The sequence below is a fragment of the Zosterops lateralis genome (genome assembly GCF_965231275.1).
Source record: "Zosterops lateralis genome assembly, chromosome: 28".
In the NCBI taxonomy this organism is placed as follows: Eukaryota; Metazoa; Chordata; class Aves; order Passeriformes; family Zosteropidae; genus Zosterops; species Zosterops lateralis.
The window spans coordinates 2,514,278-2,537,282 of record NC_139788.1 but is presented as its reverse complement, the minus strand read 5'-3'; the positions used below and the strand labels follow the sequence as shown (position 1 = coordinate 2,537,282).

The 23,005-nt window shown below is 53.5% G+C and overlaps 1 protein-coding gene across 1 annotated transcript; it reads right to left on the bottom strand.

The window, feature by feature from the left end:
• Positions 1 to 997: 997 nt before the first annotated feature.
• Positions 998 to 5,841, bottom strand: RSPO1 (R-spondin 1; the record flags this gene model as incomplete). The annotated part of the gene is made up of 5 exons (XM_083879595.1): positions 998 to 1,157; positions 2,141 to 2,329; positions 3,095 to 3,244; positions 4,023 to 4,214; positions 5,748 to 5,841. 5 exons carry the CDS (start codon positions 5,839 to 5,841, stop codon positions 1,006 to 1,008), a joined length of 777 nt encoding a protein of 258 aa, XP_083735721.1. The 3' UTR covers positions 998 to 1,005.
• Positions 5,842 to 23,005: the final 17,164 nt, after the last annotated feature.

Sequence of the window (23,005 nt, the reverse complement as noted above, 5' to 3'; positions counted from 1 at the left end):
AATTGTGTTTCTCTTCTGCAGGACCTGAGCTGTGCCTTCCCCCTCCCTCCTGCCTCCGCCTCCTGCCCCACACCAGGGTGGCTGTGCCCAGCCTGGGATTGTCCCACTGGCTGAGAGGAGTCCCAACGTTTCAGCAGCCTGTGGTTTGCTGGAAGCTCTCATTTTCTCAATCTGCTGTGCGTTAAGCGGATCCTTCAGTGGGGAATTCCTCGGGGTGCAGCTGGGGTCCCTCATGCAGGACAGCTGGATTGTGGCTGCAGTGCAGCTGGCAGCGTTTTCTGAGATTTTCTTAAAGCTTTGGTGAGTTTCCCTTCCACAAGTGAGTCTCTGTCCTGTGGGACACCAGCCTCCATAGGGGCCAAGGTATGAACCACACACTCAGGAAGCTGGTTGTCATTTCGATTTTGTTTTGATTTTTTTTTTTTTTAATTTGAAATAATTCTTTGAAGCAGATTCAGGGCAGATACCACTGACCTCTTACCACAAACTTTTAACATGTACTCGCAATGATAAAGTCATACAGCTTAAAACACAAAATAAGGGGTGAGGGAAGAGAAAGAGGCCACTGCTGTGTGTGTGTCTGGGTCCCAGGGCAGGGAGAGTGGCCATGTGGGTTCAGTCTCATCCCCTGGCTGAGTGGGGCTGTGCTGGGGCCACATGCTTGGGCTCCAGCTGAGGCCTTTGATCATGAAATCAATCCCACGTTTGGGTCCTTCACTGGTTTATGCTCCTCCCTGCAGTGTCCCCACAGAGCCCTGGGGCTGTGAGCTTTTCCTCTGTGTGTGCTCCCACTCCTCAGCAGCATTCTTCCAGTCCTGGGTGGGATGGGGGGTGTGTGCAGCCTCCTTAAGTATTGTGTGTGTGGCCTCTGTCAGCCCGTGGGTCAGTCTGGAGTATATGTCTGTCTCTGGACACGTGTACATGGTGTAGCAGTGCTCTGTTCAATAAAGCTTTCATATACATAGCAGCAACGGAGTCTTGCCTTCAGGTGACACTCAGGGCCAGCTACTGGGCAGGGCTGGCGGGTGTCACGGCCACCGTGGCCCCTCTCTGTTTGTTCCTCCTCTTCTTGGTGCCAGACTTTGTGTCTTTGGTGTCTTTCCGATTTCTGTTCCCGTTATCTTGCTTTCCTTGCTCTTCCTTTCTCTTCCTTTTCCCTGCAGTGGAGCAAAGGGGCAGCATGAGGCATCAGGGAACAGATCAGCCCTGTCCACTTGTCCTGGCCCTGCTGGTTAATTATTGTGCATTTGTCACTGCTCAGAACTCTTTCCCCTCAACACAGCTGCAATCCTTGTCCATTCTGTAATGAGATAACCAAACCACCACCCATCCTGGAGACTCTAATTCCTGGGGAAAACAGACCTAGGAATTCTGGTAGAGAAGACAACTCCCATCACAGCAGTACACATGCACCCTTGGCTGCTCTCTCACTAGGGAAGAAACTAAAACAGCTGAAACCTGTGGCACATATGGCAAGCTGTGCCAAGGATCACCCCCTGGGGGCTGCACCCTTTCCACCTGGAGCTGTTCTGAGTGTCATCACATCCAAATCCCTGCACTTCAGAGGAGCTGGGAGCTGCACAGCACATTTGTGACACTGGACAATTGGCTGGCTCCTTGTGCCTGGCCTCTGCAGGGTGTGGGGAGGGATGGTGAGACCCCCCACTGATGCCTTAAGTTTGAGCTTTCATGTTTTTCAGACTCTGTGCTGCCCAGGGGTGCAATTCTGAGCCTCATATTAAGTGTTAGTCAGCTCTCTTCACAGAGTAGGGACACAAAACAAATCCTGTTCCTGCTGGACACCAAAGACAACTGTTACAAGTTTCAGGCCCAAAAGCACAAACAAGGGTGGGCTGAAGAAGGAAAACAAGAAGGATGGGACTTCATAAACTGCAGCTGTAATCGGACAATTAAACCCCAATATCCAAATGGACCAAAACGTATAAAAGTGTGAGACCTCATGACCGTTTGTCCATTTTGTGACCATTTTGGGTCCACCTTGGGTGCAGCCCTGGCCAGGCTCTTGTCCTGCCCAAGGTGTATCCTTAAAGGCCTTTTAATAAATCTCTACTTTATTCTCCAGCTCTGTCCAGTCTCTGTTCCAGCTCAGCCTTCCCAAGGCACCACCACCCCTGCTCACCTTCGGGGCACTGGCTCTTCTGCACCGTGCACCGCCGCACCTCCGTGGTCGCAGGACACAGAGACACGTCCCCAGAGGGAGCCTGCAGAATCCTCCGTGTCCTGTCTTCATTGCCCTTCTTGAAGCCACAGAGCTTCCTTTTCTTGGAGCAGGGCCCCCAGGGCCCCCACTCACTCATTTCACATTGTGCTGCCAGAAAACAAGAGAGCCCAGCTGTAAGTCCCCCTCCTGTGGGAACCCAGCTAGCTGGGATGGAGAATAGCTCAGCCCAGGTAGCTTATGCAGAAACCACAGACCTGAGACCATGAGAGGCAGGATATGGAAATTAGGGTGCTAATGGCATCATTCCAAAATAGGTCATGTCTCTGGTTCTAGTTCTCCACTGTTTTCGGACCTTTGACATATAACGTCATGCCCCCATCCCTCATTCAGGATTGGACCCCTGCCCCCAGATAACCTTATATATTGTTAAGTTATCCGTGCCCTCAGGTCTTTGGATGCTGCCTCTTGGACCGTGCAGTCCCTGTGTTTGTTATTTTGCCCCCATTAAAGTTTATTTTTCGGGCACTCCATCGTTCCCACCCCTCTATTTTCACCACGCTCCCCTGGCTGGACTGGACCTGGAGTTGCTGTGAGCTGGCTGCAATGGTTTGTCAGCTCAGCCATCCCAGAGCCCAGCACTGCATCTCTCCCCCACCTTAGGCTGCAAAGGAGTCTGTGTGTCCCCAGCAGGTTCCTGAGTCCCCGAGCACCCCCTTCCTTACACCACACCAACTCTGGGTCACAGTTCACAAACACCAGGGGCTGCTCCCCATCCAGGCTGGTTCCCAGAGGACTCTGCCCCACGAAGGGCTGTGCTGTCACCCCCTCGACACCATGAGGGGTTCAGATCACCATCTAAACCCCCCTGCAGCACCACCCACCACCAGCCATGCCCAGTTCAGGGCTGCTTACCAGGACTGCTGCACTCCATGGTGCCGTTGGCAGCAGCGTAGCCTTCGGGGCATGTCACGTAACATCTCCCTTTGTGCAAATACAAACCTTCCTTACATTTTGTGCAAAAGTTTCGACTGAAACAGGACTCACAGTTCTCAATTTTGCATTCTGGGAAAAAAACAACAACAACAAACAAACACCAAAGCCATCATGTAGTCCAATGTGAACAAAAGACTCGAGAAGCTCCACACAGTTAATCAGTCCTGGCTCCCAAGGGTCTTGCAGCAGCCAGGGCATGTCTCTGAACATCCTGCCAGGCCTGGCTGTGCCACTCAGAAGGGAGTTTTCTTTACACCATTCCCTGTGCTGCAGCTCTCACAGCCAGCCAGCAGCAGCCACTGCCAGAACAGAATCAGGCAGGGTTGGAAAGTTTTGGGATGGTGTTTAGCTGAGCATCAGTCAGCCAAAGCGGACAATGCAAAGGGTACAGTCCCAGCTCCAGCTGCAGCTACAGGACAGGCTGCATGGAAAGGGATCTAGATGGAAAGCTGGCTGTGAGGGTGCTGTGCATGGACCTGCCAGGGGAGTGATGGCCTGTTTCCACGTCCAGCTCTTTCTGGTGCTCTGGCTACAAGATGCAAGCCAGGGATTTCACTCAGAGCCTCCTGAGTCTGGCGAGCAGCAGAGCAGGAAAAGATGCACTAAATGCCTGAAAGGATCTCCCTCCTCTCAAAGGCTGCCAGTCTGGCAAGCCATATAACAAAACTGCCCAGAGGTCCTGCAAGATCCCACATCCACAGCACGCCTGTGCCGTGCTGAGCTCTTTTCAGGCTCAGCCCTGCCTGAGTCCTTCCATACAGCCACAGCACCTCCTGCACCTGAGCAGAGGCAGGTGCTGCCCTGCAGAGCACTGAAACCTGCTCCGTTCCCCCAGCCCCACACTCACTGATGCACTTGTTCATGTCCGTGTTGCGAAGGCCAAAGTATCCCAGTGGACAAGAGGGCAGGCAGATCCCGATCTGTCGGATATCGTTCCGCTCCAGGAGGATGAAGAGTTTGGGGGAACACCTCAGGCACCCATTGAACTCAGAGCACAGGTCACAACCTCTGGCACAGCCCTGACTCACCTCGGTGCTGACTGGAAGAGCAGGAGAGAGGCAGTGGTTAGTGCCAAGCTCTGGTGACCCCAAACCACTGGCAGGAGCTGGGACAGAGCAGGGGCCAGGGTCCTGCAGCACTGACCCACTGGCAGCTCTGCTCTGGCCAGGCACCATGGCCTGTCCCTGATGGCCACAGCAGCCAGAGCTCTGCCCAGCACAGGCAAAAGAGTCACAACAGTAGCTGTGCTGAGGAGCAGAACCCAGAAACAGCCACCAACTGTGACCAGAGCCCCAGCAGTGTCCACCCCAGCCCACTGCCCCCCAGCCCTGCTGTCCTTGTGGGGCAGACACCAGCCATGGGTCCAGCATCTCCTGCTGCCTCCCTGCTGAGAGCTGGAGGTGCCTCCAAGCTGAGGACCAGCAGGGACCAGAGTGCATGGCCCTGGGGCAAAACTGTTCCACTAATTCTGTCCATGCTGCATCCCAGGCTGGATCTCACTCTGACCCTGCCTATGGTAAATTTTCTCTGGCAGTCAGGAGGTGTCACTGCCCCCAAAATAGAGATGTGTTCTCAGCTCCTACATTCAGTCCAAGAAAAATACTCAATCTCATGTCTTGAGAGTTTTCTGCTTCTCATTATCGTATAAAATGCTGCTTGTTTTGAAACCAATCGCATTCTTTGCAGACTAGAATGCAGGTTATTTTTATTAGTTTATTATGCAAGCCATGTCCTTGTTTATAGAAAAGCTGTGTATTTAAAAGATGTATTCTTTTAAATACCATGTTTACTACACTTCAAAAGCAAGCGCAGAACAGCACAGTGTTCACGTGTCAGGACTAGAGGTGAGAGAGCTGCCCTGTCCCCCTGCCATGACCCAAGAGCCTGGCAGCCCCTCTGCCTGCCCCAGCCCCAGCCCCAGCCCCATCACCAGCCCTGTGGGTGTGGGGCTTTTTCAGCCTTGGGAAGGGAAGGGAGGGGGGGTCCTCAGCTCCCCAGCTGCCAGGAGGGTTCACTGGTCTGGATTGAGACCCCCGTGGCACTGTGAGCCCTGGCCCCTCTACACAGAGACCCCCAGGGATGCAGCCCCATCCCTCCCGCAGTGCTGGGCCCTGGTGCCAAGCTCTGCATCCATGGCAGAGGTATAAACTGGGCCCTCTCTGGAAATTACCCTTTATAGCATTAGCCATGACATCAGCTTTTCCTTGCTCTCCCAGGGCTCAGCGGTCCCAGTTTCAATATAAAATCAATTTTATATAATTCAATTTAAACCAGTTTTAATGTAAAACAGCTCTAACATGAGCTTGCATAAAGGAGGGCAAACGCCTGCGGCTGCTCTGGTGCCAGTTCTGCCCTGCACGAGCCCCACCAGGGACCCTCGGGGCTGGAGCCATAACTGACCCCCCTGTGACCTCAGGGGACATGGGGAGTGGGACTGGGGGATCTCTGCAGGCTCTTGGGGCTCCACAGGCCCTGCCCAAGCATTCCCTGTGTTATAAACACATTCACACCAGCGCGACCTTCACGGCACCACGAGAGGAAGTAAAGAGAAGAAAAAGCGTTTCATACATACTTCGTCTTTGCCTCTTGCCCTTCACCACTTTGCTGCTGCCTGTTAGATCCATCGAGCTTAGAAAAACCACCACCACAAGCAGTCCAAGCTGCATAGTAACTCTCCAGCGCTGCAGCCCCTCCGTCGTGGGGTGGTTGGGGGAGCGTGCTCCACAGCTGGGGTCTCTGCTGCCGCTAAATCCTCCCGGGTGGGATCAGAGCTGAGAGTCTGTGCACAGAGCCACGTCTGCCACCATATCCACAAACTACAGCAGCACCAGCCAGCTTAGGTAGCAGGTAACATGGCTCTACCTTCATCCCTGTCAGGAGTGCAGGAGCTCGGCCCTAGTCCCATCGGGGGCTTGGCGGTGGACGTTATCTGCTCGCGGTTTCCAGCAGCGCTGGCAGGAGCTGCAAAAGAAGAGGAGAAGAGGTTAACTTGACACACAGCATCACTCCCACATTGCTGGGAATGAGCATGAGGGTTGTGGGGTATACTGGGGGTGCTGGCAGATAGCAGCACCCAGAGTGGTGTGGGGACAACTGTGCTCAGCCTCATCCATAAGTCCCTGTCACTAATAATCGGCACCCTTAGAAATGCTCAGTGCATCTTTGCCATCTGCCAGTGCTGCGAACAGTAGTTATAGCTGGAACTTGTTTAAAATAGAGCCAGACCCCTGGGCTGCCCTCCCCGAGCGGCAGATGGCTGCTGCGGGTGCCAGGCACACAAGATGTTTCCCATCAAGCGGGCACCTCTGGGGCTGGTAGTCAAGCCAAGCACAGAGCGAGCCTGCAGTCCCCAGCCAGGGCTGGGGCTGTCTGGGGACGGGGTGGGATCCTCCACGAGCTGCCCAAAACGCCGCGTTTCTGCTCTGAGGGAATTTCCAAACCTCCCATCTCCCGTTCCCCGAAGCACAGGGCAGGGTCAGCGCTGCCTGCACTGGGCTGAGCGCGGGAGCTGCTCTGCCCCAGGCTCACAGCAGAGACAGCATGGTGTGGGGCAGAGAACTCGGTGTGGGGCAGAGAGCACGGCGTGGAGCAATGAGACCAATGTTGGACAGAGAGCCTGGTGTGGGACAGAGAGTCCAATGTGGGGCAGAGAGCTCAGTGTGGGACAGAGAGTCCAATGTGGGGCAGAGAGCACAGCATGGGGCAGAGAGTCCAATGTGGGGCAACAAGCCCAGTGTGGGGCAGAGAACTCATCATGGGGCAGTGAGCCCGGCATGGGGCAGAGAGCCCAACATGAGGCAGAGAGACCAACATGGGGGAGAGGTCTTGGTGGTGGGCAGGGAGCCCAGCATGGGGCAGTGAGCCCAATGTGGGGCAGTGAGCCTGGCATGGGGCAGAGAGCCCACGCTGCCCTCACCAACAGCACAGAGCAGCCCAATGTGCATGGCAGGACAGAGTGATGAGATGGCAACACCAGCAGGACAGGCTGGGCTGCAAACCAATGGCTCTGCATCAACTTGTGGAGAGAGAAGGGAAGCCCAGTTGCCCAACAGCCTGCACAGCACCCAGGACTCCACATGCACCATCCTTCCCTGAGAGTGCCCAAGCCCTTGCCCCAGCTGGCTGCTGACAGGGCATTTTCCCTGTAGTTTTCAGGAGGTTTTCCCTGTGCCCGGTGTGAAACAAGGGCAAGCTCTGTGCTGCACCAAGAGATCTGGCACTGCCAGGCCGGGCCCCACTCCCCTCTGCAGCTGGCAGAGCAAAGCCCTGCCAACGGCAGACATTGTGCTGGAATAAAGGCGACAACATTTGCTCTGTGAAGTCAAATGAAACAGAAAATTGTTTTAATCCCTTTATAACAACTGCGCAATCACCGATGCCCCAAACAACTGGTGGCGACAGTGCTGGAAGTGAGCCCGGCCTCAGGCTGGGATGGACTCGGTCCCCAGGGGCTGGTCCCCTCCCTGCCACACCCTGCAGGGTGGGGGACCTGCTGAAGGCCTGAGCAGCCCCAAACTCCAGCGCACCTGAGGGGAGTTATGGCCACAGAACAGAACAGAACACCTGGAGGATGGGGACAGGGGACAGCAGCTGCTGCAGGGAGATGTGACCATTGTGGCAGCACAAGAACACTGAGCTGTGCCTGCTGTGGGCACCTCCAGGCAGCATTTTCTCACCTTTCTCACATCACTTACTGTCCCCCCTCCCTGGTGGTTCTGAACTTTTCACCGTGTCCCCGCTGTGAGCGCCGGGGCAGGAGCCCAGCTCTCTCCATGTGCTTGTCGTTACAGCCCACGGCTCGTCCACAGGATTTTCAAATAAATAATTAGTCACTTGTGTAAACACCAACTTGTTCTGCACTTCCAAGCCTGTTTGCTGCAAAGCCGCTTTATAAACACTGTCAAGTGCTTAAGCCGGGCTGCGGGAATATTTACTGTGAGCTGTGCAAGGGCAGGGATTCCTGGGGGGACAGCGGGGCAGGTGCTGTGGGATGGCCACAGGACCCTGGGAGTGTGAAAAATCCTGTCTCAAACTGTCCCCAAAGGAGCTCTGAGGGGACACCGGAGTGGCTTTTTAATTGCGGAGGCTTTTGTGGAAACACAGGCCGTGTTTACACAACACTCACAGCTCAGGCACGGGCCCCCGGCGTGGGGACAGCAGTGGGGATGGATGTCCTGAGGGAGCAAAACAGCCCAGTGTGCCAAGAGCCAGCGGGACCACAGAGCCCGTTTCTGGGGGCTCGGGCAGTTCAGGGCAGGGCAATGCCATGGGAAACCTTGAGACCGCAGCACAAACCGAGCGAGAACACACTTTTCCCTCCTTTTTTCCTCACTTTTTACCCCAAACGGAGATTATGATGAGCTGCTGGCTCAGCACAGAAAGGCCACTGGCACTTTAGGTGCTGTAGAGTCAAGTGTCTTGGCAGTCACAAATCCCCCCCATGAGCACCTGGAGGTCTGTGCTGAGCTCTTCCCACCCTCACTGCAGGACACGAGTTATGATTCTTTCTGTTACTGCAGCCATCAGTCAAGCTCAGGTTGCTACAAACAATTTCCAGTCTAAACATTAGCAGGATTTATGCCATTATCCCATCTACAGGAAGAATTTGGGGTAACCTGAATTGCTCTGAATTCATTTATGGAGAGGCCTGGCCCCCGAATCTGAGATGGCACTAAGCCTTGTTTGCAATTCAATCAGGATAAATTGGTCCTTGGGAGCTCCAATGCAAACCAGAAAATGTAAACCATCCTGATAATTTGCCATTAGTCCTCCTACACACAAGGTGAGAAAGACCAACATTATATCCCCGGGATATTTGAGACCTAATCCACAATAACTAAATTGCTGATATATTGCCTCTTGCTGAATGTACCAGGGATCCGAAATGTAAACAGGCTCTCCAAAGGTTTACTGAGCCTTGGAGAGAAGGACCAGATGCTGGAGACAGGACAAACCTGGTTGCAGCAGGAATGAACCCCTGGGGACTGCCAGGTCACTGCCAACAGAGGGTTGGGCACCGGCTGTGAGGTGGAGAATTTGGGTTTCCAGGTCCTGGAGCTGGATAGGGAATTTGAATTTCCTCTTGATAGTCAGTGAGGGGTGTGAATATGCACAAACTGGCTTCCTGCAGGAGGAGTCATGGTTTTGCAAGGTCTCTCTAGGGCTAGTTTGGTCTACACAAACACATCTCCCAGCCCTACACAGGGGACACACCTGGGACACACCTGGGACCTCTCCCCAGGGCAGAGTCTGGCTCTGGGAGGTTGTGGGTGGCAGCAGCAGCTCCACACTGCCAGCCCATTCCCCATCCTGCCTTTGTAGAGCTTTCAACAGGCCCCTCAAATACCAACGATGGCACCTGGTCACCCATTGTCCCTGTCCCACAGGCACACAGGGATGTGCTGGTGCTCCCTGAGCTCACTGTCTGCTCTGCCTGAGCCCTGCTTCCCTGCTGGTGACCCCGTGGCACAGCTCCCTGCCTGCTCCACCAGCCCTGCCGTGGGTGGGAAGGGCTGAGGAAGCAGGCTGGGGCTCTGGTTCTCTTTGGGAAAGTCCCTCTCTTCTGCTGCTGTGCTCTCAAGGGCTGTTTTCTTGTGTGCAGGAGCACAGCACTGGGAAAGCCTCAGCAGTGGAAGGTCCCACCACGCCTGGCTGGGCCATCACAGCTGCCACAGGGTGTCTCAGTGCCTCTGGCAAACATCTCTGCACATGCACAGGCAGAGCCACTTTGTTCTGCTTAATCCTTGAAGCAATAAAAAGGCGGCTGCATTAAGTCAAATTTCCGACCCAGAAGGTCCTCATTTGATATTAGACCCCACTGCCAAGTTCTGCAAAATCCCCAACCCATAAACTTCAGTGAAAAAAAAATAAAATAATAAAGCCCAATCTGGCAGCAGAGCTCTCCACAGCATTGTTGAGGTCTGACTCCTTCCACCAGCTCCTGCACTGCATTCCCCGGGTCTGCAGAGCCGTGCTGTGACCCACTGCTGGGGAATACACTGAGGAGAGGCTGCTGCTGCTTTTTGTGGCCATCCCTGTGCCCTGGCCTGGCAGTGGGAGCTGCTCTGGGGGTCAGCAGCACTTCAGCCCCCGCAGCTCCAGCCTCCAGCTCCTTTCCTGCTTTGTGCAGTGTCCCCACAGTAGCTGCTCCAAAAAACTCTGTGATCCATAGTGCCACAGGCCTCCCTCCAGGAGTGCTTGTGCTTCAGCACTGTAAAACATCAGGAAATGTTTTACAGGGGGATTCCCATGGCCCTGATGCCAGCGCAGAGGCAGCAGGCTGCTCTGGAGAAGGAGGAGGAGGCAGAGCCCTGAGGCAGGCTGCAGGATCTGTGCCTGCTGCTTCTCCACAGAACCAGAGCAGCATCTGGAATACACTGGGATCACCCTGGCAGGCACAGCTCCGTGCCTGGGGATCTCACTGCAGTCATGGCAGCAGCAAACCTGTGTCTGTTAGGTACAACTCGGGTGGGTTTGAGCCTCCTGCAGATCAGTGACTCGTCAGACCAGGAAACAGAACAGCCCAGTTCAGGGTAGCACAGAGCAGGGCACTGGAAATCTGGCTCTCACCCCAAAAGGATTCCCTAAAGGCCCATTGGTGAGCAGGGACATGCTCAGCTGGTGCCCCAGGAGGTGTGGGGTGGACACACCATGTCAGGTATAGCCCTGGGGGTGGGGAGCAGGGGTGCTGAGGCTCGTCCTACAACAAGTGCACACATTCAGCTCAAGACGCAATTCCCCTCTTATTTTTGAGGAAAGCCATGCAAACAAGGGCTTACAGCTCCTTCCACCACAGACCCTGCCTGCCAGCTTTGTAAACACAAATTTCCAGGCTCACAGGGGCCCGATGAGCCATGACCTGCTGTGCTGAGCTGCACAAGCAAAACCAAAGCCTGAAGCCCAGGGCAAAGCCCTGAGCAGCACCTGGGGCTTTCTGCTTGGCCATGAGCACAGGAACCATCTGCCAAGCAGGGCTTCCTGAAGGGATTCATCACTGCCTGGGAAACCTGAGCCCTGCAGAGCCAGGACTAGCACCAACTCCAGCAGCAGAGGAAAAACAAACAGGAAAAATAACCCACAGCCTCAGCTCTGGGTGTGTGGCAGGACAGAGCAGGAGGGGCTGAGCAGGCAGCCAGGGTGTCCTCCAGACCAGTTGCTGCTGCCAGCCTGGACTGAGCCCATCCAAACTCTGCCTTTCTGTGGGATGACAGCCCCCTGCACCACCACTAGGACAGAGGGGAGCAATTCTGAGCTCTGCAGGCCTGGCAGTGATCAGAGTGGTTTGCAGTGATGAAGGACATCATCCTGCAGCTGCCCCACTGCCCATGAGCAGGGGAGGGATCTGCAGTCCCAGAGGATTTTCCTGGAGGCAGGCTGGGGGTGGGTATGGCAGGAAACCTGTCGGAATTTGCCAGCTCTTAGGCAGAGACAGGCACTTCCACCCTTGGCGAGGTGACAGGCCACCCTCACACCACACAGGGGAAGGGTCTCTGCTGCCAGTGCCACCTGCCTCAGCTGCAGGGTCCCCTCTGTCCCACCACAGGGCTGTCCCCATAGGCCAGGAGGGCTGACTTGGCCATCATCTCTGTCGCCAACTGTTGTAATTCTCTAGGGAAATGGTTTCTCCCTCCTGACCCCCTGGAGTCCCTTACCACTTAGAGTGACCCTTCCTTCCTTCTCTGACCCCACTGCCTGTGGTCCAGCTATCTCTCCTCTGAGCTGGGAGGCTGTAAATTTTCTCCTCTTCCTTTGCTCGCTCTCTTTCCCCCCTGGAAACTCAAAGAATGAACGCCTGGGACAAATGTCCCGGGGAAAGGGCCTCTTCTGAGATATCTCACCTCATCCTTGATATAATTCTCTCCAAATCCTCCTAATAACTGAGCTAGCTGAGCCCCCGGGAGGAGGGCAGGAGAGGGAATATATCAGCCAACCACATAGTCCAGGCAGAGCTGTCTCAGCTCACATCTAGCCCGGCTGATGGAAAGGTGGGATGGCTGATGGAAAGGTGGGGTTAGCCCTCGGCTCAGCTCTGCCTGCACACTGTGGTGGTTCTGGCTGTGCTCGGGGCATCCCTGTATCCCCCCCTGCATCCCATCTCCTCCCCGCCGCGTCCCTCAGGGTGGTGCTGCTGCTCTCGCAGCGGCCGCGCAGGGGCCGGGGAGCTGATCCAGCTGAAAAGAGCCTTTTTTCCAGCCTGGTTTCCAGGCATGTTGCAGCACTGGCATTCCCAGGCCCGCGGTGCTGCTGCCACCCTCCCACCCCTGGCCCCACCGAGGGGTGAGTGCCTGGAGTCAGGAGTGCACCCGCTCCAGGGGCACGAGGCACTGCAGACAAAATCAGTGTGAATGGAGAGAACCCTCCAGGCAGAATGAAAAACCCTTCAGGCAGAATGAAAAACCCTCCAGGCAGATGTTTCCCTGCAAGTGCCCAGTCCCTGTGGGATCTCAGCACACCCCAAACAGCACTGCAGGCACTGCCCCAAGTTCTCACACCTTCAGGTGGACAGGGTTTTTTTTTTTTCCATGGGTACCTGCTGACCCCTGTGCAGCAGAATGTGTGCCTTATCATGCAGCATTTTCTTCTGCCACTACTACCCTATTTTATTATTTTTTTTTTTACTACCCTATACCTTTTAGTGTAAGCTCCTTAAACCCTTAAATCCTCCTTAAACCCAAACCACATCACCTGAACGCCCTGCTCCGTGCCCAGGGCCCTTCAAGAGAAGAACACACATACCTGACTGAGCTTTTAGAACACTCCAGGAGCCCTGGGGTGACCCCCACCCATCTTCTCAGCCCCCTGGCTCCATCAGCACAAAGCACCGAGGCTGAAATCACCTGGAACCTCTCTGGGGAGCCCTGGCTGAGCACAGCAGCCGGTGCTTCATCCAGCATCACATCAGCACCTCACAGCACGTCTAATCACTGCCATAATCCCCATTTCTCCACTGATTCCCCCACTGAAAGCCGCACAGAGCCTGTACTTACCCCACGCTCCCCCATGGGTGCCTGGCAGGCTTGGCTTGGCTTGGCTTGGCTTGGCTTGGCTTGGCTTGGCTTGGTTTGGCTTTGGTACAGCCCCGACAGCACCGAGACAGCAGAGAATTAAAACTGTCCCGTCCTGCCGGTGCCCCCAGGATCAGTGGGAGGGCAGTAAGGCATGGCCACCCCACTGTCCAGCTGGTCCACAACCAGCTCTAGTTCTCAGTGTCCCCTTCCCCAGGACAGGAGGGTGACACGGTGGCAGGGGACACAGCCCAGCACCTCGGGGAAAAGGGAGGGGGAGGAAGGGGATCCCGCAGATCGCGCACAGCTCTCATTGTCTGAACTCATTATCCACGTTGCACAAGGCGAGCCCGCAGTCAGATGCTGACACGGCTCGCGTTCTGCATTAGCAGCCCGCGTTGCAAAAGCTCCAGCGACACAAACATGCATGCTCGAAGCCCTTACCTTCAACTTGTCACTCCCTCATCACTGCGGAAAAGACTCTACTGGGGTTCTCAGATTTAAAACACTATAAAAGAGCAACTACAAAAAAAAAAAAAATTCCTCGGTTCCTCCAGAGAAAGTTACACGCACGTTTCTGTCAAAAAAAAAAAAAAATTAAAAAAAAATAATAAAGAAAAAAATTCATGGCAAGTTCATGGAGAAGTCTGGTGCATTTGGATATTTTGGCCACTTGTTTGTTTTTTTTTTTTAAAGCTGGTTTCTAACGGGGTCTCAGGTTTTGCAAAGCCTTCTGCGATGTGCAGGATCTCAGCTCGTAAAGATCGCTCAGTTCCTACTCCATCAGCCCACGCTGCTCCCTGCGTATGCAAAGCAGAAAGTATGTGATCATATCACAGCAATTTGCACATTAATAAATCCTGGTCTCAAATCCGTAGGCTCCGTCCCCATCCACCGGGTAGGGGCTTTTTATTATTATTATTACCAGAGTATCCAGCTTTGTAAAGGCATCCAGTGCAAACTCCTGCATGAGGGAATTCCACCCCACTAGTACCACCTCCTAAGACAATATCCAGCCAAAATATTGTGACTGTTGCAAAACCCGGACTGGAGCTCCAACAAAGGACCTTCCAGCCTCGCATCCAGAGCCAACAGGGTCTCAGTAAATTACTGCAGAGTGACACACCATCCAGTTGTCTTTGTAGTCTTTTTTATTTATGACAGTTAATTCCGAGTTATTACTAACATTTTAGTGGTAAGTGGCATATGAAGTCATCAGCTGTCACAACTGCATCTGTTAATAAACATGTCAGATATTAAAAGCAGCTTATTATCCTCTGGAGGAGGGGAAAGGCATGAAGGCAAAGAGCTCAGAGCCTGGTTGTTTTTCCATCGCTGGCTGTGCAGCAGGAGGAAATATTCCTGCTCAGGAGAACAGCATGGCTGTGGTGGGACTGCCTGGGACACCTGCCCTCCAGCACAGCTCTCCTCCCTGCTCTCCTCCTCTCCTCCCTGTGCTCTCAGCTCCCTTTCCCTCCTGCACCTGCACTCCAGGATGGAGCTGTGGCAGCCCCTGCTCTGTGCAGGTGAACAGGGGACATCAGTGCCCAGGCACCTTCCCCGAGCCCCACCATGCCTGGTGTGAGGAGCAGATCCTGCACCAGGGCTCAGGTGACAGCCAGGTGTCCCCAGGGGCCACGCTGGTCCCAGTGCTCCTGTACAAGCCATCCACAGGAGTTGGTGGCCACCAGCCCCCCCAAGGGTGCCCAGCCATGACTGACCCTCGTCCCTGGTTCTCACAGGGCTGATGTGATGCTCAAGGCCATGGGGGTCTCCCCAGAGCCCTGGTGCCCTGCTGAGCTGTCCCAGGGGTGTGTGACAACCTCAGCATGATGTGCCCATGGCCCCTGGGGGGCCTGCAGGGCTCTGAGCTGGAAGCCAGAGGGAACAAACTCCTTCAAATGAGCTCCTGAATCCCTCCTGGATCCCCTGCTGGGGCCAGGGCAGTTCCCCTTCAAAAATCTGCTGCCCATGAGCTCCCACTGAAGAGAAGTCCCTGACACTGCTGGCATGAGCCCTGGAGAGCTCACTGGGACTCAGCAGGGACCTGGCAGCCCTGTGAGGAAGAGGAGGGCAAGGGCAGGGATGCAGAACATGGCACCAAGCAGCCCCCAGACACAGAGATTCAGAGAGCCCCATGAATTCTTCACACACCTGCCACCTTCTCTGCTGTGAGCACAGAGGTGCAAAATAACCCAAACACAGGCAGGAGGGAAATCTCACCCTTTCTGCAGCTTTTCCTTTTGTGCTGTGTGTGTGTTAGTGCTCGTGTACATGGAGGTTTTATTCATCCTGAATTTTCCTTGGCACCTCGTTAAATGTCCCTCGTTTCCTATTTGTAAATGATGTCACTGAGCTCTTTGCTGTCTCACAGGAGTGTTGTGAATGTGTTCTGCTTGTTGGCAGATGCTGAGCAGCCACTGCTGCAAGTCTCCATATCAAAGACCTTTTTCTGGTTTCATTTAGAGCTTTTTTACTTTCTATTCTAGGAACTTCTCAAGTACCATCAAATGTTGTCAGGGACAACGTTACTCTGCTGACTGTATGAGTAAAGAAATCTGATGAACCCAAGATCTGTATTTCATGCACTTTGAACAGCCAAAGCTCCTCTCTGTGACTGGAGTGGTGCAGCCTCAGCTGACAGCTGTAGATCAAGTTTCTAACTGAGCAATAAACCTCAAAGGCAGAGCTCTGTAGTGGCAATGCTGACAGACCCAGATGCAGCAGCAGGGCTACTGGCACAGCAGAAATCAGCCAGCAGAGCAGCGAGTCCGGCTGAAGGCAGCAGGACACGCTCACAGCTCCTCTGGTGCCAGAGGTGTCATTGCAGAGCCCGGGAAATCAAACTAAAACCTGCCTGAACACCCTGCACAATAAATCCAGCACCAAGTCCTACATTTCTTCCCCTTCTGACAGGAGCTCGTTTACAGGCTTGGTTTTCTTTAGCTAATGGCTGTTGAGCCTGATCCTAAATTAATCACAAACAGGTTGTTTCTCTCCTCTACAAAAGGACATGATATTCCCTGTTTTAGCAGGATGAGATGCCAAGCCACTCCAGATTGGAAGCAGAGGGTTCCTGGACACCCACAGGGGGTTCCCTGGGCTCCTCTGGCTGAGACATGGGCACAGAAAACCCCACTCTGTTTCTGCACAGGAAGAACTCCCCCACATCCCCTAGCCCACCCTTAAAGTGCATTAAAAACCTGCAATACTTTAGTCCAATTTCATCCCTCTATAATTTCTGCTTTGCAAAACCCTCTGCCTCTCTCAGAGGTGTCTCCATAGAAGGCTGACCCTGTCCAGGGACTGCAGGGACAACCAGGAGCCCTGTCCCCTGTCCCTGGTGCAGCTGAGGACACGGGGGCTGTGGGTGTACCCAGGTCTGCACCAAGCAGATCCAGCCCTGAGCACCACAGCTTCTTTTAGACCCACATTAACCCCACCAGAGCCTACGAATTCCCAGCTGGCACAGGAGGTGCATTACTCATCCCTGGTGCCTCGTCAGCCTTTGATAATATCTCAGCATAAGCGAAAAGCAGAGAAGACACTCACAGAGGAAGCAGAAGGAAAGCAAGTATGTCCTGAAGTGTCTGTGACACTCCCAGACTGGACACCAGGTCTTTTCTGGCCTGCTGCTCTGAGGGTTCTCTGCTGCAGGATGACTGAGAGCCCAGGGAATTGTTTGCAATGACACCTGAGGATCAGCAGCTCAAATTTGAGGAGGACAGTTCTGCCAGTGCCTGTCACTGCCTCGGTGTTTGCTCTGGCTGCAGGGCACAGACTGTGCTCCTGGCAGGGGCTGCACAGCCTGCCCTGGGGTCAGACACCCTCATCACGCTTTCTGTGGGGGATGTGAGAGCCAGAGGATGTGGAGCTGACTTCCTGATAGGATCACCCAGGCATGCCTCTGCTTCCCCAGCAAGCCTGGGCTTCCATCCAGTCCGGGCTGTGCTCAGAGGCAGCAGCACTGTCAGCCTGGCCCGGGCTGGAAGTGTCTCCATCTGGGACTGTCCCCAGATCCTCATCCCAGAGTGGTGCTGAGAGCCACAAGCTGAGGAATTCCTTCTCTATAAAAGTCTCTGCAGGTGACAGGAGGCAAGACCCTGTCAGCCCAGAGGTGGGGGGGATGAGATGCCCCATCCTGCCCCAGATGTGGTGCGGGCACAGCTGGAGCTGCCTGCACCCCGTGCCCTATGGGCTGCTCAGGGTTGGTCCAGCAGGACTGACCTGCTCCAGGCTTGCCATGCCCAGGGCAGGGGGGAGTTCCTGTGTGCCCCATGAGCTGCCTTGCTGTTCACACCCTTTCCTTGGGCCTTTCTTCTGGCACCTCATCCATGCAGTCTGGGCATTTCCCCTCTCCCCGAGGAGCAGCATAATGTGCGTGTTGGGAAATGCTCTTTTCCCATTTGCTGTGAAGGCCCTTTCCCCTGTTGTTTGAGGAATGCTGTTTGAATTAGCTGCACGGATTGCAAACAGACCCCGTTGTTTTCCTTTCCCAATGCAGGGAGGCTTCTGTTCTCTCTGGCCTGCTGGATTAACCAGGGGCCTTACACACTGACCTCTCTGCAGCTCAGGGAAGCTAATTTAATCCCAATATTGTTACAGATCACAGCAGGACGGATGTCACAGATTCCTTGAGGCAAACCAGCATGGAGTGCTGGCAGGGACAGCAGCACGCTGTGTTTGTAGAGGCAGGAGCTGCTGCAATTTTTCTCTTAAATTCCCTCTACAAAACTCCTGCAGCTGGGGAGGACAGCAGCACTGGGGAACAGGGAGAGACCCTGAGCACAGAGATGCTCTGCCTGCATCCCCTGGCATGCCAGAGGGTGAAGGGTGGCTCTGAATCCTGGCAGAAGAGAAGGAGATGCAGACTCGCATCTCCTCGCTATTTATTTCTCATTATTATTATTTTTCCCTTGGTACCTGCTCCTGAAAGTGGTCTGTGATGTGATGCTGAGCCTGGAACAGGCATCAGCACCCTCACAGCAGGGCAATCTGTATCCATCTCACTTGGATTTCCAGGGGGAGGATCTGCCTTCCCATCCAACATCACAGCTCTGCCTCCCCTGGCCCCACAGCCCCCTGAAACCATCTCTGTCCCCAGCACAGCCAAGGAGGGTGTCCAGCCCCCCAGGCAGGGCAGAGGGGTGCAGGAGCCACCAGGGTTTGGGGGAAGCCCTGCCTCTCCCAGCATTGCTGGGGGGGGCTTTGATGTTTGGGAAAAATAAATGACTTTGGGATGCTATTAAAGAGAAGTTTGAATGATGACACATCACAGGGCTGGGATTTCCAGCGTTTCTTGTAAGCTCCATCCAGAGCTGGAAGTGGAAGAGGCCACTGGCACAGCCAAGAGGACATGAAACCAAGAGTCTCTGCAGCAGGAGTGGCTTTGTGAACAGCTTGTCCCTCCCTCCTGCCTCTGCTGCTGCAGATGTCCCTCAGGACCACAGGGCAGAGTCTGAGGAGCACGGATGGGGCACCCAAGGGAGCCACAGCCCTTTGAGCCACTCCTGGGAGACGGACAGGGATGGGAGCTGGGCATGCAGCCCCTGCTCGAGCCCATCCTTCTCTCAGCCATGATCAGCTCTTGGGAACATTCCTGCTGGATGACATTTCCCAAGGCATAGAGAGAGAGAAAAAAATAAAATTTAAAAAAAAAAAAGCACTTTTTTCCCAATATAAATTCTTGCAACATTACAAACCCCACACAATAGTTGTAAGCCCTGGAACGGCTGGGGGTAAAAAAGTTACAGTTCAACATGGAAATAGCACTGCCATCTCCAAGTGGTGAGTCCCAGATGTGGGACATCATGTGTGACAAAACCCCACAGGCGGGACATGCAGGAAGACTGTCATTGTTGTGGGCTCCCATCACTGTGTGGGGACAAGGATGGCAATACTGGGAGCCCCGTGGGTCACCTGCCACAGCCAGAGCACAGCCCTGAATCCTGGGCTGGCACTGGGAGTGACACAGAGCTCCTTGTTGGCCCAGCTGTGCCCACAGAGATGAGGCTGCAGCAGAAGAGACCCGCGGCAGTTTTGGGACCCTGGAGTGATTTTGGGATGCTGGGGTAGTTTGGGAATGCCCCAGGCATGAGCTGGAGGTTCCTGCTTTCCCACAGAAGGGATGCTGCTGCTCTGGGTTGTATTAACACAACACCAACAAGGGAGAAGAGCCTGTCCGTGTGTCCTCACTCACACTGTGTCCCCTGCACAGGGACCCATTCAGGTTGTCCCAGCAGCATCTCTGCACTGAAAGCAGCTGAATAAATCAACAGCAAACATGCAGAGAGGAACCTTGTGCAGCAAAAGCAGCAGTGATGTGTTCTCTCTGCTGTATCCTGAGCCACTTGCAGAACACCTGTAATTCCTTTAATTAAGCTTGGGAGTCTGCCATGTCTGTGCCCAGCCACCTTCTGCTGTGCAGAGGTTCTGCAGAGCTTTCCAGCAGAGCCAAGAGCTTTGCTTTGGTGGTGTGGATGGGAAATGTCCACATGTTGTGTCTTAAGCTATATAATTAATTGGATGCAGCGCTTGAGCAAGGAGCTAATTGTGCCCAGGGGTTTTGGTCATGGCACAGACATGGAGGAGAGTGAGGCCCAGCCCAGGCACTGCAGGATGACGACAGGGGGAAAGATTCAGGCTCCTAGAGCTGGGGCACAGGGAGGCCAAGGTGGGGAGGATGAGGAGTGAAATGCTCCCTTGGTGGGAAGGACAGGCAGCACAACCCCGGCAGCTCTGCCCTTTCTCTTTCTGCCTTTTGTCCCCTTTTCAGTTTTTGGATGTTCTCATTATGTGTGACCGCAACTGTGCATCCCACAGCAGGACCCTGAATCACCTCACATCACCCCACATCCCCCTGTATCACCAATCCTCATTACTGCCCCTGTCCCCCTCCATCTCCACCCCAATAACCCCAATAACCCAAATAACCCCAATAACCTCAGTAACCCAAACAATCCCACACCACGGCACCAACACCAGACTTTAGACACCCGTGCCTGCATTTGTATGGATTTTAAATATCCACAGGACCACAGCATGAGGAAGAGACGGGTCAAGCCTGGCTGTTTCAGGAGGCACAACAAGCCCAGCACAGGGCAGGACAAACAGGATCACAGCCAGAGCAGCAATGGGGCAGTGGAGCAGGAGGTGGGGAGGTCTCTCATGGTGCCTCTGCCCTGGGAGCTTTGGGGGTTTCATTTCCAATTAAGTTTTTCATCTGGTAACATTCAGGATTTTGATGGGAGATGAGGCTACTTTTGCCTAAGAGAGAACATACTTTCACTGCTGCGCCTGGCCCAGGAATGAGCTCTCCACTATTAAAATGTAATTTAATTTATCTCCGTGGGTTTTGTGATGATCGGGATTTGTTCTAAGGAGACCTTTAAAGGAGAATTTTTGCATTATTGAATGTATGTGCTAGGAAGTTGAGTTCTGGCATCCTCTGATAACCAAATTTCTTTTCTATCCTCCACTATATCAATCATGATAAAAGCCCTTGCCAAAGCCCTAACTCAAGCCATGCTTCTGGCATATTGTGAAACAAATCAGCAGGGGAAAAAGGCAAAACCCACAAGATGCTCTAGCCCAGTATTTTTTAATGTAAGTTTCAAGGATATTGATGGTTTACCTCATCAGGTAAGTATTTGTAACACAGTTGCTTTCCCAGGGTTAAACCAGGACCAAGTGGCTGCTGAAACTGCAACTCATTTGCTCTGACAGACTCTAAGTAGCTTAAAAAATGAGTTTTCCTAAAATCTGAGGCCTTGTACATGCCAAGCAATGGCACTGGTACCTTCCAGGGTGATCCCATTTTCCAGGGACTATTCTGATGGACACCCAGCTCTCACAGTTTCCCCCAAACACAGAAGACCCCACTGGGCTGTGGGTGAGCTCTGTGCATGGGGTAATGAGCAAGGCACCCTCAGCCCTTTCCCTCTTGATGACATTTCCTGCATACAGGTGTTGTAATTCTCTAGGGGAATGGTTTCTCCCTTCTCCCCTGGAGTCCCTTACCACTTAGAGTGACCCTTCCTTCCTTCTCTGACCCCACTGACTGTGGTCCAGCTATCTCTTCCCTGACCAGGAGGCTATAAATTGTCTCCCCTTCCTTTGTTCTACCTCTTTCCCCCCTGGAATTTCGAAGAATAAACACCTGGGACAAAGGTCCTCTACTGAGATATCTCACCTCATCTTTGGTATAATTCTCTCCAAATCCTCCTAATAACTGATCTAGCTAAAGCCCCCAGCAGGAGGACAGGAGAATGAATTTACACATGCAGGAATGAAGGCGTCTATTTTAGAGCCTCAATTTTATCAGCTTATGGAGCACAGCAACAGCAAACAGTGCTGTGGAAACCTTCCCTGAGAGCATCTCCAGGGCACTGGGGAGCCAGGGTGAGTTCAGCACCAAGGCTGGCATCACTGCCAGACCTGTGTGGCACTCACACCTGGCTGGCATTGCCGTGCTGGCCCAGGACAAGGTGCCTGTGTGGTCCCAGCTGCCGGCTGGGAAAGCTGCTGCTCTGCTTTGCGTATCAGTCAAAACCTGGGAGCTACTGGTTCCAGGCACTCGCTGCTGCAGCAGGCTGGAGTGGGAGAAGGGATGGAGCTGCCAGCTCCAGCTGCTCTCCGCTCCAGGAGCTGATGGAGGATTAGCCCAGCAGCGTGTCTTTACAAATTGTCGGTTCGCAGAGTACACAAAGCAAAGCTCTGAGGATTGAGTGTCTCAGCGCAGAGGCCAAGGCAAAGACTTTGGGAACCTGATAGCACTTTCCACCCAGACACAGAGACGTGTGGAGCCCGGCCTCCTGCTGCCCCCACGGAGCCCTGCCTGCCCCACAGCAGCTTAGTTTTGGCAGAATTTGGGCTGGTGGCTCCTGCCTCTCCCTCTCTAAACCAGAGAGGGTTTGTAAAGTCACCACAGGTCCCTGCTGGGATGTGCTGGAACACAAAAAAACCCATTCCCTGTCCTCCAGTGCTCACTGCAAAAGGCTGGGGCCTCCCCAGCAGCTGCCCTGTCACACACAGTGGCAAGAGCAGGGAGCTCTGGCTACTTGTTTCACGGGAACTTCCGACGTTTCAAAAATTGTTTTCATTCTGGCTTGGAATGAAGACAAATATTTCAGAAATTTCCTGGATAACATAAAGTTTAAAATATCCTCCAAACTAAAACAGAAGCGTTGGGCTATCTCAGCTCTTGCATTATGTCACATCATGCCAGCTCACGGCACACTCTGCAGAGTCACAGATGACTTTCTCACAAGGACATGTAAACAAAACTACAAATAATGTCAGCAAGGGAGGGAGAAAACGAAACGCTGAAATGACAAAAACTAAATGAACAAAAAAATCTGTAAAACTACATTTTTTTCCCCCTGCTTGCTCAAATTAATCCTCTATGGGAAATCACTTGGATTTTTTTAAAAAAGAGTATAACGTTGTTAAAGCAGCTCTGGAGGAGCAGGGAGGTGATACCAGTGCTCCCCTCCAGCCCATCCAGCCTCAAATTAATCCTCCATAGGAAATCACTTGGATTTTTAAAAAAAGAGCACAACGTGGTTAAAGCAGCTCTGGAGGAGCAGGAAGGTGATACCAGTGCTTCCCTCCAGCCCGTCCACCCTCATTGCTCAAATTAATCCTCTATGGGAAATAACTTGGATTTTTAAAAAAAATATTTTAACATGGTTAAAGTAGCTCTGCTGAGCTCTGGAGGAGCAGGAAGGTGATACCAGTGGTCCCCTCCAGCCTGTCCAGCCTCATTGCTCAAATTAATCCTCTATGGGAAATAACTTGGATTTTTAAAAAATAGTATAAGGTGGTT